Raw genomic sequence first — 17,141 nt, 5'->3', positions numbered from 1 at the left:
CAGGGCAGGGCAGGCAGGCAGGCAGGCAGCGGCAGGCAGGCAGACAGGCAGGCAGGCAGGCAGGCAGGCAGGTAGACAGGACAGGCAGGCAGGCAGGACAGGCAGGTAGACAGACAGACAGACAGGCAGGCAGACAGAGGAGAAACCTTTGAGGGCTTAATTTCTCTGCTTCAGATCTGGAGAGAAATAATTTACACACCATGAATACAAAACTTTTATTTGTCTTGAAGTTTTTCCAAAAAATGGGAATTGGCTGAAATACTTTGTTTGATTATTTACACCAGTATTCTTTACCAACAGTAGAGGGCGCCACTTATCTGTAAAGTAAGAGTCCCCCTCATGATAATAAGCAGCGTGTCTGCAGACCTGGCTGCAGGTGTGGAGGTGTGGTGATGCAGGTACAGAGGAGACCTGGGATTTTGCACAGCTGAATTTCTGCAGGTCAGTTTATCAGTACACATATTGTCTGACGCCCTCTTGTCACAAATCCAAAACTGTCTCTGAAGAACTGTCAGTCTAACATTGTCTCTCCTGATATCTGTATTAACAGAGCTGGTTAACATGTAGTAAGGAAAGGACTTAAAGCTCCTCCTTCAGTGTGTTTTGCAAAGGAAAGAATCTCATCATTTCAAACAGAGTATGTGTCTGGGCCATAATGTTGATTTTCTTGTCTGGTTATATCATGTGTTTTCCACGGCTGTAGTTATGGCTTTGTGGAAATGATCTTATTTGAAATACTGCTGTAAAGTAAAGTAAAGGTCAGGCCCAGGGAGGAATGTTATCTCAGGTTTCTTCAGGGCTCACAAAAAGATGAACGACTCCTCTGCATCGCTGCAAACAAGTCAGACATGTTAAAGACAGAGTAAGCAAAGAAGCAAACTCTTCCTCTTCACGTTAATCCTTCCAGATAATTCAGACTGCTCGACCGACACAGCCAGAGGAGGCCGAGCTGATCTGACTCCTCTCTGTGGGATATTTACCAACATGTGATTCCCTTTCCTTCATCATATTCTTAAATTCAAACAACATAGTTAGAGCCTCTTCCACTCACTCCTGAAGGGACTCTGTGCAGCTGCAGAGACATCTAGTGGCTGCAGGAGGAACTTTTAAAGGGCATTTAAAAAGACAAAGAACAAAACTCATTTCAGTTTTTATTTGCAACATTTAAATAAAGAGGAAGAGGAAACAGAACAGAGAGGGAATAAAGTGCTTTGATTCTTTAGCTCAGGTAGTTTCAGGTAATGTGCGGAGGAAGCTTCAGATGAGTTTACATGATCTGTTAAACTGGATGATATTTACAGTGATTATTTGGTAACACTTTACAATCAGGGTACAAGTTTTATTCTTGATTAAGGCTTTACATCTCTGAGATGACATCCATGTCTTTTACCAATCCTCACTGTGCAGGTGGAAGAAAGTTAGAGTTCTACTGGGCAGAACCTGTTCCTCATAGTCCGTCCTGCAGGCTGCAGACAGAAACTATCAGGAGTCTTACAGATGATTGTTGTGTGTGTTTCAGTCATGCACAACACTTTCATGGATGCTGATTCTCATTTTGCACAAGAATAAAAAGTTCTGAAGTTTGGGAACCATTAAAGAGTTTAGTGTAGACCTGCACTTTTGCAAAGCGTGTAAAAACAACATTTGTAATGAACTGGTGGTGTGTGAATTAAGATTGATTGAGCTCTCTGCAGTCAGCTCCTTATATTCCTCACATGGCAGAGAGTCTCCTTCAGTCAGGAGCAGCTGATCTCGTGCTCTCCTGCTCTCCTGCACGCTGCACAACACATAACATCAGGCTGGAATCCAGACTTCAACATCAGTCATGTGACTCAAACAACAAGTCAGAGTCTCCCTCAGGTTCAGCCTACACGTTCATAACACAGCTGCTCAAACTTTAAACACAGCTTTATCTGTATCTATAAGCTGACAGAGTTCTGGTTCCTCGTGCAACAGGAACCAGAACTCAGCTAGGACTAATGTAAGCGTGCATGAAGAGGAGGATCTGTTACTTCTGCTGGAAACTCCACCCATCTTTGTTTCTACAGCAGCACTCAGAGGATAGGATTTGATATTAATTAAAGTCTTCTCAGTTAATCTGTTCAGTTTGTCTCAACACACTTCAGAAACCTTCCCTCTGAGACGCCAGTGATCTCACCTGGATCGGTCTTACCTGCACGGCAGAATGAACAACGATAGCTTCTCACTGCTGGTGATATATGATAATTATAATAATGCATTTTATTTGGGGGCACCTTTCAGATGACCTAAGGTCACCTTACAGATAATAAAAACATTCATCATTAAAACAAACTAAAAACAAACAAACAAAAAGAGTAATGAATCAAGAATAAGAACTAGTGAAGTGCAGAGAGTCCAGTTAGAGTGAATATGTCAGTTTGAACAGGTGAGTTTTAAGTTGGGATTTGATTGATGTTATGGAGTCTGACTGTCTCACGTGTGGGGGGAGGGAGTTCTGCTGAAGGCTTGGGGTCCCATGGTACTGTGGCGTGACGGTGGAATGGTTAGAAGTCCGGCCAGGGATTTTTTGGACCCCATGAAAAAATATCACATTGCACCCCATCACCAAAGGCCACAAGACCCCTGTGCAAGTACTGTCAGTCAGCATCAAAATCTCTGATTGTAAGGTATTATTTGAGTAATCTCTGTGACATTAAAACAGACTAAATCACTCAATGCTTCATCCTGCCCAGCATCCAAAACAGACTATAGGCTGTAGCTTAGCTTAGCTATAGCTTAGTTTTTAGAGGCTTTTGTAATAGTACAGATAGAGAGAGAAAAAAGAGATTCCCACAGACCCCCTTCAATAATGCTAATTGAGATGCTACGCTGCTCACCTTCTTGTTCATTGGGTTGGGGGGAGTTGTGGGGAGACAGTGAACCTGCTGATGTATCAGCTGCTGAGTCTGGTAGGGAGGGCGAAGGAACCCATTTAGTATATTTAGCTATACTAGACTATACCAACCTTTCCTGGAGAAAAACTGGGTGACATACTGTCACCCTTTCTTCTCTCTCCTCTCTCTCCTTTCTTTCCCTCCTTTTCTGGGACCCAGACTTTGTCTTTACAGACATTGTAGCGCATCACATTTTATGAAGACAACAGGACCGCTTTTAATTACCTTATTCTGAATGATATAGAAATAATGTTTTGGTTTTTTTTCATTATTATTTTCAGGCCTCCTGTCAGTCATGGGCCCTTAGAATCATCCTAACTTTCCCCTCTATACGGCACCACTGAGTCCGGCAGAGGTTGAGCGGGAGGGAGCAGGAGGGAGTGTATTCATGAAGGAGGTTGCAGAGGTAAGTGGGGGCTTCATAGGTGAGGAGAAGGTTTTTGTAGTGGATGCGGTAATGAACAGGGAGCCAGTGAAGTTGGATGAGAACAGGAGTGGTCAGATGATTTGGTGTGGGTGATGATCCGGGCAGCCGAGTTCTGAAGGATTTGCAGTCTGTTGATGAGTTTGGTGGGGAGTCCAGTGAGGAGGGAGTTGCAGTGATGAATGAATGAATCAGGATTTCGGTGCTGGATTGGGACAGTGATGGGATGAGTCTAGAGATGTTGCGGAGGTGGAAGAATGCAGTCGGGGTTGTGAGGTGCGAATGAGGGGGTGCTGACCAGAGTGACGCCGAGGCTCTTGACTTAATAGGAAGAAGGGTACAGGGAATCCGTGGATGATGATGAATGGAGCTGGAGTGTGTTGTGATTTGGTGAGGGTGGATTTGGAGCCGATGAGCAGGGCCTCGGTTTTACTCCCATTAAGTTTCAGGAAGTTCCTGCTCATCCAGGTCCGGATGTCTGCAAGGCAGGTGATGAGGGAGGTGGGAGGGATGGCAGCGGTGGGTTTGAAGGAGATGTATGGTCCTTTTCCAGCCCTGCTCTACTCGACTTGACTCAACTCGACTCGGGTTGTGTTTTGTTTCCACGGGCGCGGTACCTCGTGTCAGATACCAGCTTTTCGTACCTGCTCTGCGATACTAAAAGGGGACGTCAGCGGACTGCCGGCCACTGATTGGTCAGAGAATGTCGTCACCGAAGAGTCATGAGCGCGACGCTCAACACAGGAATCAAACCCGCCATTTTTAAAAAACTGCATCAGTACTCTTTTGCTCTTCTTTTGCTTCCCTCTCTCGCTCGGCCTGCGACAAAAAAAGCCACAGACCTAGCAGGAAGTACACCATCGCCTCCATGTTCTCCATTGTTTGTGATTGTTGTGTTTGTGTTATGTTCAAAATGACTGGTGGAAAAGGAACCCAAACCGAGTAGAGTCGAGTAAAGTCGAGTCAAGTGGAGTAGAGCTGGAACTGTGTAGTGGAAAAGAGCCAGTAGACCTGTGTGTCATCGGCGTAGCAGTGATATAAAAGCATGAACACAAGGTTTTCCGGTGAAGACTGAAGGAAATGTGCAGACTAATAAAGGTGCAGAAAGCAGACGGTGCTGGGAAATCCTACAACTGTGATTCAGCTTTGAATCCACGGAGAGATATCAAACATGAAGCGACCCCACTTTGCCATCTTGAGCTCAGTCCTCTTACAAAACGAGGAGAGATGCTCCAAAAGTGCGTCAGTCTTCAGAAAATCTCTCTTTACATTCAGACACAGTTAACTCTCTTTATACAGTTTACAAAATGTAAATACAGCCTGAACCATGACTTCAGTTTCTCCTTTAGTTTGTGAAATGATCTTAAAAAAGAAGCCAAAGGAGCGTCAGCATGTCAGGGCGTCAGCTTCGTGTCTGAATGGGAAACATTTCCTTATTTTCCTTCGATTCTAATCTCATGAAGAAGAAAAACAAAACGGATAAAGTTGGAAAACAACACTGACAAGGCGGGGTTTAAATCTCTGTACATGCAATCAGAAGAATCTCTCTGGCAGTCCTCGTGAGGAAGAGGACCACGTGATCTACTCGTCTCACTGCACTCTCTCGATCTCTTGCTCGCTCTTGTAGCTCACGGGATCCAGAGGGATGGCGGTCTGCAGGATGTCAAACTCCATCTGGTTGTTGTCCATGTCCAGCACGCACATGATGCCGTGACTGCCGGACGTCATGGTGGCAGAGTCCTGGAACATGTTCTGGAAGTCTACAGAAGTCCTGCGCTCCTCTGCTCGCTCCTTCGCTGCGGTCTGAGACGAGGCGAAGACGTCGTCCTCCTCCTCGCCGCAGCTCAGCACCGCCTCGTTCTCGTAGCAGAAGGTGCTCACGGACCGGGGGACCAGGTCCTCTGTGGTCTTAAAGAAGGGTGAAGCAGCGGAGGAGGCCCGGCTCGTGGCCTCGTCCAGCTCTCTGGCACTGCGGTGGGGCGTCGACGGCACCTCGTAGGTCTTGTGGAAGCGAGCGTAGTCCACCTTGTAACAGTCTCTGTCCTCGTAGATCACGGGCTCAAACCGCTGACCCCACAGGACTTCCCTCGCGATGTAGGAGCTACGAAACTGCGTGGTCATGGCCGTGGCCTCCACCATCCCCTCCAAGATCACCACGATCTCAAAGTTATCCGTCTCCAGGTCGGCTCGACTCAAAGAGTACAACGGGCTGTCTTTGTCGATCTCGTGGACTATGACCAGCGGGGACACCAGGAACAGCCGGTCCGTGCCCTCATCGTAGCCCACGTTGAGGTCCATCTGCTCCAGAGGGATGAACTCGCCCTCCGCTGTGACGTAGGAGCGGATGAGCTGAGCCCGGACGTGAGCCTCCACGATGTGGCTCCTCCGCAGGTTCCCCACCCTCCACATAAGGCACAGTCTGCCGTCACGCAGCGCGATGACGGCGTTCTTAGAGAACACCAGAGTCTGGTTCCTCTTCTTGGGCCTCGCCATCTTCGCCATGATGGTTCCGATCATGAAGGAGTCGATGATGCAGCCCACGATGGACTGAACCACCACCGTGATCACGGCGAGAGGACACTCCTCAGTCACGCAGCGCCAGCCGTACCCGATGGTGGTCTGGGTCTCCATGGAGAACAGCAGCGCCCCGATGAAGCCCTGCACGTGGAGTATGCAGGGCATCCTCTGAGTCTGCCCCCCTGCTGCGTGTCCTGAGGAGGGTCCGTGCATCGCCCCAACAGCTAACCCGTCCCCCTTCACCAGCGAGGACGCCTCAAAGTCCCCGTGAACCAGGGACACGGTGTAGAAGATAATCCCGAAGAAGAGCCAGGAGACCAGGAAGCTGGAGCAGAAGAGGAGCAGCAGGTATCTCCAGCGGATGTCCACACACGTGGTGAAGATGTCGGCGAGGTAGCGTTGCCTCTTTTCCTCCATGTTGGTGAAGAGAACATTACACTGTCCGTTCTTCTTCACAAAGCGGCTCCGGACCTGGCTGGAGCCCCGCGTCAGAATCTTCCCGTTGTAGTTGTTCATCCCTCCTCGGCCCTGTGTGCCGGGCGCAGCAGCAGAGGCTCTGGACCTCCTCCCTCTGTCTGCTGCGTCCGGGTCCCGGGTGGAGCGTGGTCTGGAGTGAGAGGAACCGTGTCCGTTACAGAGTCCTAGACTGGAGATCCTCTGACGCTCCTCTTCTGGTATGATGTCTGACACAATGCTATACCTGCGGGGTCAGCAGAGAGAGGGCAGGGGTCAGACATGGGGACACACACACACACACACACACTCTCAACAAACAGTACCATCATCAAAGTCCAGGTTCAGGTCTCAGGTGAGGTTTGCATCAAACAGGGAAAGTGTGAAAATCATGGTGAGCAAACTCTATCACCTGGACCTGATCCAGCACCAGGTCCCCTGAGTAAACCGTCTCTCCTCTGTGACAGGATTACATCTGAAGGTGAGTTCAGTTTATCCACATGAGCAGGATCTCTCTCCTCTCAGATTACAGGATTAGATATGAGTCAGTGTGTCAGTCAGACTCTGCAGGACAGACGTGTGTCCTGCTCCTGTCCTCTTCAGACCGGTCCATGTTTAAGATAATGATGCTAAAGAAACCTCCAGTGTTCATGGTTTCATAACACGGGTCTGAGAGAGCTGCTGGTGTCCGGCTGCTGCCGTTCAGGACCGTGTGGGACGGCCTCGGCCTTCCTAAGGATCTGTAAATATCTCTGAGCCTGACTCACCCTCCGCTTGGTAAAATAACGAGTCCTCACTGACTCCGGTTCAGACCTCAGGACGGAGGAATATGCAAAGAGAGGACGAGCAGAAGTCTGGTTTTATAAATCAACGACAGGCTTGGGTGCAGAGCAGGGGCGGATCCAAGGGGTGGCTGTGATCCACCAAGATCTGATTGGCCACCCAGAAATCTCACTCTAAGATTGGCTTCCTGGCTTGTCGCCTGTTTTTTCCACGTGCAGCATCCAAGACCACGATGTCAGAGTGTTTGTCATCAGAGCTCACTGATGCTCGGTAAAGGAACTTGTCTGCTTCCCTTATTTTGAGTAATAAGCATGATTACATTCTGACTCGGCAGACGTAGGGTTCAGGACCCGTCAGCCCTGGAAATGGAACTAACTTGGAAACTGAATCCCAGATTAAACCCTCACCTGTGTAACCGACTTGTTCCCATGGCATCAGTGATCCCTGGTATGGGACCTGGGTGAGAGGCCGGACTCAGTCCTGCTTCCAAGGATCAGGCCTCCACCTGGAACCACTGAGAGGACATCAACACAGAGTAAGAGAGTGAGGGTAGATCAGGTGAGGTGGACTCTGACCCCCCTCTCACAGGGGGGTCAGAGTCCAGACCGAGAGTCAGATCAGGGAGGTTGACTTCATCTAATGAGAAACATGACCTTTAGTTTCCTGTTTTTAATCTGACGTTGAATCATGACGTTCGTCTCTCAATCATCAAACTGAATTTAGAGTTCAGAGAGATTTAAGAGGATTGGGACTTAATCCTGATTTGATTCTCCAACATCAGTCGGAGGGTTTCACATTTCTTCTGCACCGATGACGTGTCTTATTTTCACCACAGAAGAAGAACATTGTTACTTTTGTGACGTGCTCTCAGATTACCTCTTAAACCTCGACTGGATTTATAAAGAAAACACTGAAAACATAGATTATATATAAACATGGACGACGTGACAGATCCCAGAAATGAAGTCAAAACATTCAGAGCTCCCCCTGCTGACTGTCATCAGTATAGCCCATCATAAGCCCCGCCTCCTCCATGTCAACAGATGGGTCAAAGTGTAAAATCCAAACACAGGTGAAATAAATGTTTGTCAAACATGGTTTCTGTCATTATAGTTAGTTCTTATCACGCTGGTTTATGTCTCAGTGTTCATGTTTCTGTTTACTTTGAATTATTATTGATGATATAAAAAGATGGATGAAGCAGGATCAGTTTAGATCTGACTCTTCTTTAGAATGTTAACTGTTCTCTCAGAATTCTGACATCACAGACAGAATTCTAGAATGTCGTCTTTGATCTTAAAGACAGAATTCTAGAATGTCGTCTTTGATCTTTAAAGACAGAATTCTAGAATGTCGTCTTTGATCTTTAAAGACAGAATTCTAGAATGTCGTCTTTGATCTCAAAGACAGAATTCTAGAATGTCGTCTTTGATCTCAAAGACAGAATTCTAGAATGTCGTCTTTGATCTTAAAGACAGAATTCTAGAATGTTGTCTTTGATCTTTAAAGACAGAATTGTAGAATGTCGTCTTTGATCTCAAAGACAGAATTCTAGAATGTCGTCTTTGATCTTAAAGACAGAATTCTAGAATGTCGTCTTTGATCTTTAAAGACAGAATTCTAGAATCTTGTCTTTGATCTTAAAGACAGAATTCTAGAATGTTGTCTTTGATCTTTAAGGACAGAATTGTAGAATGTCGTCTTTGATCTTAAAGACAGAATTCTAGAATGTCGTCTTTGATCTTAAAGACAGAATTCTAGAATGTTGTCTTTGATCTTTAAAGACAGAATTGTAGAATGTCGTCTTTGATCTTTAAAGACAGAATTCTAGAATGTTGTCTTTGATCTTAAAGACAGAATTGTAGAATGTCGTCTTTGATCTTTAAAGACAGAATTGTAGAATGTCGTCTTTGATCTTTAAAGACAGAATTGTAGAATGTCGTCTTTGATCTTTAAAGACAGAATTCTAGAATGTCGTCTTTGATCTTAAAGACAGAATTCTAGAATGTTGTCTTTGATCTTAAAGACAGAATTGTAGAATGTTGTCTTTGATCTTTAAAGACAGAATTGTAGAATGTTGTCTTTGATCTTTAAAGACAGAATTGTAGAATGTCGTCTTTGATCTTAAAGACAGAATTCTAGAATGTCGTCTTTGATCTTAAAGACAGAATTCTGAGAGACGAGGTGGAACTTCAAACTAATCATCAACCCTAACCCTCGTCAACATTAAGGCCATGACCGACAGCTGTGTTGACCTGTGTTGTCCTGCAGCGCTGTGTGCACCGGATTATCAGAGTAGAGGAGGAACCGTGAGAGATAGAACTTTTGAATTTTGGCTGTGTAATAGCTCCCTCCCTCCCTCCCTCCCTCCATTGCGGGCCTACACGTGACGCCCTGAGTCTGTAGCAACCTGATGTACCTTAAATATCAGTAAATAAAAGGTGTGTTAGGTTTACAGCAGGCTGCCACACAGAGCTCTGCAGCTGTGCAGACTCTGGCTTCAAATACAAAATCTAATGAAGCTAATCAAGAAGCATTTACGGTTTTGTTTGAACTGACCTTCAATATTTTCTACTTTGATTTCTGGAAGCGTGACGTCCAGACGTAGAGAACGATGTTCTGTTTCATAAACTTGTTTTGAGGCATTAAAGAAAAATCCCTCTCTGATGAAGTGGAGTTACTTAGCAGGGCGATCTTGTCTCTTATATCACATGAGCACAACACAAGGATTACATAAAACAGTCTGTCCAGAAATACAAAGAAAGTCCTGTTAGATAATCTTTTCATCATGATACAGAGCAGGTAGTTAATCCAGGATGAAGTTGTGGTCGCAGCTATCTTTATTTATATATATTTCTTTAAAAAGCCTGGGATTTTTCAGAGGATGAATGCGCTCACTGAGGTCTGCAACGTCACGCCAAACCAGTTCCTGGGGACTGCTCTGGGAATCGATCAGATATCAGGTTGATATAGTTTACTGATGCAGATTACAAAACATCCCTGCAACACATCCTGTAGCATCAAGACTCAAACTCCCTGTGATGATGCATGAAATGTTTAATTTTGATATCTTTTCTGATTCTGCTGATTTAAAATAATTGCACATGATCAACAGGAGAAGACAGATTCATCATTCTTCCTCTCTGTCATCGTAGAGTTTATATCCACACGTGTGTGAGGATTACATTTTGATGTTTTGCATGTTGTCTGTCTTCATGCAGGTGATCCTGGATTCTAACCAGAAGATGCCTGACTGATAATCCATCCTGAGGAGAGCCTGTTTGGTGCAATATTTAAAAAAGACTCCAACAAACATGAGGCACAGAGTGCAGGTCCTGATGTGTTACTGTGAATATCAGACACACACAATGCGGTCCGGTCCACAAGTAGAGCCGGGGACTTTCACTGGAGCCAGTTTCCATAGAGACGCATCTCCTGTGGCATTTGGGGGACGAGGAGAAGTGGAGAGAGTCACCACGGACCGGGGGCTGTGGGGGGTCATGTACAGCACTGAGTGCTCTCACAACATGAGTCAGAGAGGGAGGGAGAGCGAGAGGGCAGCAGGCGGCTCTGCAGCAGCAGCTACGTGTGGTTTTAATTCTACCTCAGACGTCTGAAGCGTCTCTTAGCGGGGCCCTCTGTGATCCGGGTCGCTGTAATCACACAGAAGGGTTAAAGAGACGTCTCCAGAAGCTTTTATGTTTTGCTTTAAACCACTTATTTTCCTCACGCGGTGGCCCGAGGACATCCCACGATCACTCCACGATCACTCCACGATCACTCCACGATCACTCCACGATCACTCCACGATCACTCCACGATCACTCCACGATCACTCCACGATCACTCCACGATCACTCCACGATCACTCCAAGAACATGTTTGAGAAATCCCTGTTTTCATCTCTGGGATCTGGATCAGTGGTTTTAAAGGAGTCCACACTTTAAGCTCTATCTGGTGCTCTGTTTCACACTCTGACCGAGAGTTTTAGAGGCTGAAAGAAGTCCTGAATAACACAACGAGGAGGCTTTTGAGAGTTGGTGCAAATGTTCATGCATGCAGCACTGTGTTTAGATCAGATTGGAAGTGTTTGTCATTGAATCTATGGATGGACAAAAGAATAAACTCAAATAAACCACAAGTTTAAGAGTCAGTGAATCATTTCAGGTGCAGAAACGTGAAGGTGCCCAGAGGAAAACTCTCTTCTAAGTCTCTGGAGACAAAATTAAGATTCTCATTTCAGCCTCATTCAAGCTTCAAATAGTTCTCATTAGTTTCTCCTAAAATTCACTAGGAGAAATAATTGAGACCATGACATGAGTCTTATTTGAGAGATCTCATTAATGGCTGACTTTCTTCTCTTTTTTTAAGTTATATTTTTGGCCTGTTGGCCTTTTTTTGACAGGACAGCTGAAGAGAGACAGGACATGTGGGGAGTAGTGAGCGGGGGAAGACATGCAGGAAATGGTCGACCGGCCGGGAATCAAACCAGCGACCCCTGTGACGAGGACTGTAGCCTCTGTATGTGGGGCACTTAGACCGCTAGGCCACCAGCGCCCCAAAGAATTGTCCCTTTAGAGACCCACATTTTAAATAAATGGTTGGTCATACCTGTCGTATGAAATCTCTATCTTTTGCAGTTTCTCTGAAATCCACTAAATCTTTGTGAAGTGGTTTTGTTCCAAACAGACTTGTAAAGGAAGGACCAGACTGTGAAGTCAAAGAAGAGATCATTTCACATCTAAATATCTGATCTTGCAAGTGGTTCAAATGTTTTAATGAGAATTGTAAGTTTGTGGCCAATTCCATTGAAATGTTAATTTTGCAGGGCGCTATAAATGTTGATGAAAAGATGAGCTCAGGCTCTTTCTTTGCTCCATCTGAGCTCAACTTGAGACACAAAAACTGAGTCTGACAAAAACAAATGGATGAGGTTAGATTGAGACAATTGAGAGAGCTCCCTGATTTCTCCACCTGAGCTCAAAAGGAGTCACAACACTTGAGAAATACCTGAGAATCATTTCAGATTCTGACCAGATCTCCTTTTGAACTGAAAGGGAGACTGAGCTGAGACTTTGGAGGCAAGAATGAGAAACAGGAGACATAAGCTATAGTCTCTTTTTGCTTTCAAACAGATCTCATTGTGGTCTAGGAGAGATAAATGAAACACTTTTGAGATCTCTCTAAATTTCTTTGCTTTGCTCAAGCTGGTTCTGTGAATATAAACGTGTGTTTGTTTACGTTTCAGAGTCCTGTAAATCTCTGTGTCTCTGCGTCTCTATCTCCTCCTGAGCGTGTCCTAATCTCCGTCTCTAAAATAAGACAGGTAGTCGATCTGTCGGGAACAACCTCCAGGAGATTTCATAACTGTTAATCCAGAACACAAAGACGGGAACACGCAGGTTAGGAGGGGGAGGCTGGGATTAAGATGGAGAAGTTTCCAAATCTGTGGTGATGAGACGAACGGTGACGTCTGCTGTAAAGACAAAATGATAACTTTATATCCAAAGAGAGTCCGAGAGGAACGACGTCTCAGTGAGGAACTCATAGAAAGGTTTCAGAGTCAGGTTTCATCTCCTGCGGAGTAAAATCATCCTGAGAGGGTTTGCATGAAACATTCTCCTCCTTGTTTTCTCTCTCTTCCCTCAGAAGGAGAGGTAGAGCGTACAGCTGAACCTGGCAGACGTTTGAGTCCCGACCCTGACATGTTTGTCACTCTTCCTCTGCCTTACCTCGCATCTCCTCCTCCCTAAGGTCTCCTCTCTTCCTTCATGAATAAGGGGGAGTTGGGGGAGGCAGAGAGTACAGCCTAACCTGGCAGATTGTCACCCTGTCCTCTATAGACTCTTATATTTCTCTCCTCTCCTCCTTTAATAAAATGGATGAGTAGGGGGAGATTGAACGGTACAGCCTAACCTTGCAGAGGTGAGCTCTTCAAACAGGTGCAAACAGGTTTCACACCCTGGCTCTGCCCTCTTTCAAACATCTCTTCCTCTCTGATGTCTCCTCTCTTCGTTCATGACTATAGGAGAGGTAGTGCGTCCAGCCTAACCTGGCCGGATTGGGCCCTGGTCTACTTCCTAACATCTCTCTACAGACACTTTCTCTGCTCTCCTTTAAATAAGGAGTTGCAGGCTAATCCAGCTCAGTGAGTCTTAAACCAACCCTGGCTCTGCCCTCTGTCTCACATCTCTTCCTCTCTTATGAGTCCTCTCTGTTCCTTCATGATTATGGGGGGATCAGGGGGAGGTAGAGTGTACAGCCGAACCAGGAGGGGATGAGTCAGAGCCCAAACAGGCTTCTAAATACTTCTAAATAGACTCCTTTTCTGCTCTACCTTTTCAAACTGGGTGGGTAAGAGCGTACAGGCTAATCCAGGAGAGTGAGTCCTACCCCAAACAGGCCTCTAACCCAGCTGGATTTCCCATCCCTGCCTTCTTTCTAACATCTCTTTAGGGACACTCTCTCTGCTCTCCTTTTAAATATGGAGTTAGGGGAGGTAGAGCGTGCAGGCTAATCCAGCTCAGTGAGTCTTAAACCAACCCAGGCTCTGCCCTCTGTCTCACATCTCTTTCTCTCTTATGTCTCCTCTGTTCCTTCATGATTACGGGGGGAGCAGGAGGGGGATGAGTTCAGCTGGCTTTCCCATCCCTGCCTTCTTTCTAACATCTCTTTACGGACACTCTCTCTGCTCTCCTTTTAAATATGGAGTTAGGGGGCGGTAGAGCGTGCAGGCTAATCCAGCTCAGTGAGTCTTAAACCAACCCTGGCTCTGCCCTCTGTCTCACATCTCTTTCTCTCTTATGTCTCCTCTGTTCCTTCATGATTACGGGGGGAGCAGGGGGGAGGTAGAGTGTACAGCCGAACCAGGAGGGGATAACATCTCTTTACGGACACTCTCTCTGCTCTACCTTTTGAAAATGGTTGCGTAGAGGGGGGAAGGTAGAGCATACAGACTAACCCAGAGAAGTCCTACTCCAAACTGGCTTCTAACTTAGAGTTCTGCCTTCCCTGTCTCTGTTTTTCTCTTCTCTATGTTGGTGTGTGGGTAAAGGATAGGAGGTGAGAGCTAACATGGGGGGAGGTGGTCCTCTACAGCTAACTGTTGAGCCGTCCCGAGTCGTCTGGGGCCTAACTTGAAGAGGCTTTGGTGAAGGAAGGGGCCCACTTGATGTCACCTGTGATGCACTAGCCCTCGCTGCAGGTCTGTGAGTTTTGGATGAAGGGGAAATGAGGAGAGTCTCTCCACTTCTTTATCCTTTTCATGAACCTTGAGCCAGAAGGCAAAGCTCTCAATTTACCGGTCAATCTACGTTCCAGCCCTCACCTATGCTCACGAGCTGTGGGTAGTGACCGAAAGAACAAGATCTCGAATACAAGCGGCCGAAATGAGCTTTCTCTGCAGGGGGTCTGGGCTCAGCCTTAGAGAGAGGGTCAGGAGCTCAGACTCAAAGTAGAGCCGCTGCTCCTCCACATCCAGAGGAGCCAGATGATGTGGTTGGGCATCTGGTCAGGATGCCTCCCGGAGGTCTCCCTGGGGAGGTGTTTCGGGCATGTCCATCTGGGAGGAGGCGACAGGGAAGACCCAGGACACACTGGAGAGATTATATCTCTCAGCTGGGGAGAGGAGTGTCTGGGCTTCCCTGCTGAGACTGCTGCCCCCGCGACCCAGACCCGGATAAGCGGAGGCAGATGAGATGAGGTGAGATGAACCTTGTGTTTAATTTAAACTTTTTTAAATGCAGCCTAAACGTACGGTTTACTGCCAGCGTTATAAAACAGATAACATGATGGTTGAAGAACACTAAAATGTAGATCAGTAAATGTTGGAGAGAAGCTCAGGACGGCTAAACATCTGTGATGTAATCCAGCGCAGAGGAATCTGAGTCTTTGTGTTGTGAATCTAAAGGGGACAGCTTTAAGCCAGGTATTGAGGGTCAGCGGTTCCTGTGATCATGTAAAGCTGATCGATGTAAACCTTGCCTGCCTTCACCTCAGCTCATCACGAGCCAGCCCACAGAGAAGCAGAGAGGCATTCCCACGCTGCCCTCACCGCCCAGACCGTGCTCTCTGCGTCGCTCTGCTTCAGATTGTTTTTCATCTCAGTGTTATCTTTTTACTGTTTTCTGATCCTTGATGAATAAAATACAATAAATAAAATACAAAGCATCTAAAAGGAAACCTCTGAAATCTGAGCCTCGTCAGTGAGAAACAGATCCTCTCAGCTCATTTCTACAGTGATGCTTCAGTTTCTTCAGTTCCTGCTCATAAACTCTGATCCATGTTTGACTGCAGACCTGACTGGTTTGGTGTGGGATAAATATTTGTTTACTGGATGCACCGACAGAAAAAAACTTCTACGTCTCTGATTAATATTTTATTTCTGAGGTTATTTGTTGAATTTCCTCAGTGAGTACTTTTATTTAATCTGTTTGGCGCTGTTTTAGAAGTTATTCTGAAAAAGCTGTTAGAAATGATTTAAAATTATTATTTAAATTTTTCATATTTCTTTATTTTTTTATATTAACCTATTTATTTTTGTAATTTTTCTCTTCTCTATTTATTTATTTTCTATTTTAAATAATTGAATATATATATTTTTTTCATGAACTAATTTACTAATTTATCTACTTATTTTTGTTCTTTTACAGTTCAGTTGATATTCTATATTTAATGTGTAAAAATTCTAATAAACTGATCTTTTAAATTACTAAATTACTTTTTAATATTTGTTACTTTATAGGCTCTTGTTTGCTTTATATATATACTGTCTACTTTGCTACTGTGACACTTGAATTTCCCCGTTGTGGGACAAGTAAAGGACTATCTTATCTTATCTTATCTTATCTTATCTTATCTTATCTTATCTTATCTTATCTTATCTTTGATTGAAAAAGAGACAAAATTGAGGACAGAGGGAGGTTTTAGATTCAAGATGGAGTGATAATTTTCTGTAAGTCTCCAGGTGAAGTGTTTGAGCATCACCTGTTCAGAGAGGAGAGAAGTTCCCACAGTTTCCTTGATGCTTGAGCTTTTAAAGGTCTGACACAGAACTTATTTTACTGTTATCACCATGAAGAGCGTTCAGACTGAAGGTAAACAAATATTAACGCCTGACACCAGAGGGGGAGAAATTCATCCAACAGTTAAAAGATTTACTTTAAAAGTAGATTTTTTGTTTGCCTCTTAGTATTTAACATAAATCATACTCACCCTGAAGTTCGTCCTCTGGCTCTTGGTTGAAATGTCACTTCTTATGATCCTCTGTCATTGTGCAGGTCACATCCCTGGATTCATGCAGCCTGCAGTTTTAAGTTTCTTCTTTCAGTTTCTTCTCCATTCTTTCATCCCTGTTGTTTCTTTCTTTCTTTTAATCTGTTCCCATCCTCTGCTGCCTCCTTCACTGACTGTAATCCTGTCCGTGCACGCTCTCCTGATGTGAGTCCTCACTCAGCCTGGAGCTGAAAACGCTGTGTCAATCTCCCCTCTGCAGAGAGGGAGGGAGGGAGGGAGGGAGGAGAGGAGAGGAGAGGAGAGGAGAGGAGAGGAGAGGAGAGGAGAGGAGAGGAGAGGAGAGGAGAGGAGAGGAGAGGAGAGGAGAGGAGAGGAGAGGAGAGGAGAGGAGAGGAGAGGAGAGTATGGAAAAGGGATGAGACTAAAGGGGTCTCCTCTTTTCTAAGCACGTGTAGGTGTTGAATAGTGCCTGATGTGTCCGTGTCAGCCAGCGAGAGCTCGTCTGAGTCATGATTACGACTCTTTGAGGAACAACAGAGATGACTCTGTAACAGGTGGGAGACAAAACATGGAGGCTCACAGAGGGAAGAGGTTGAAACGTGATGATGATCACAACCATATAAGCCCATCACTCTAAACTCAACGTAATGCTTTCCTTAATCCCTGACAGCCTGTCCATGGTTTACAAACATTAACATGGACGACACGCCTGCATCTGCTGCTTCTGTAAGAGAGTGAAGCCAAAATATCGCCTCCATGGGAGCTGACGTATTGCTCTGGTGATGTGTTTTGCAGCCAAGACATGCACAGAAGTG

General features: G+C 45.5%; 1 protein-coding gene across 1 annotated transcript; it reads right to left on the bottom strand.

Annotated features, from left to right (window-relative positions):
- Positions 1 to 4,929: 4,929 nt before the first annotated feature.
- On the bottom strand, positions 4,930 to 16,350 carry LOC117832326 (ATP-sensitive inward rectifier potassium channel 12). The gene is made up of 3 exons (XM_034711417.1): positions 16,306 to 16,350; positions 7,500 to 7,606; positions 4,930 to 6,556 (listed from the first exon to the last, which is right to left on the bottom strand). Exons 2-3 carry the CDS (start codon positions 7,520 to 7,522, stop codon positions 4,930 to 4,932), a joined length of 1,650 nt encoding a protein of 549 aa, XP_034567308.1. The 5' UTR covers positions 7,523 to 7,606; positions 16,306 to 16,350.
- Positions 16,351 to 17,141: the final 791 nt, after the last annotated feature.

This window comes from Notolabrus celidotus, chromosome 20, assembly GCF_009762535.1.
Source record: "Notolabrus celidotus isolate fNotCel1 chromosome 20, fNotCel1.pri, whole genome shotgun sequence".
NCBI lineage: Eukaryota > Metazoa > Chordata > Actinopteri > Labriformes > Labridae > Notolabrus > Notolabrus celidotus.
The sequence above is the reverse complement of the archived record's forward strand: the minus strand, read 5'-3'. Positions and strand labels throughout refer to the sequence as shown.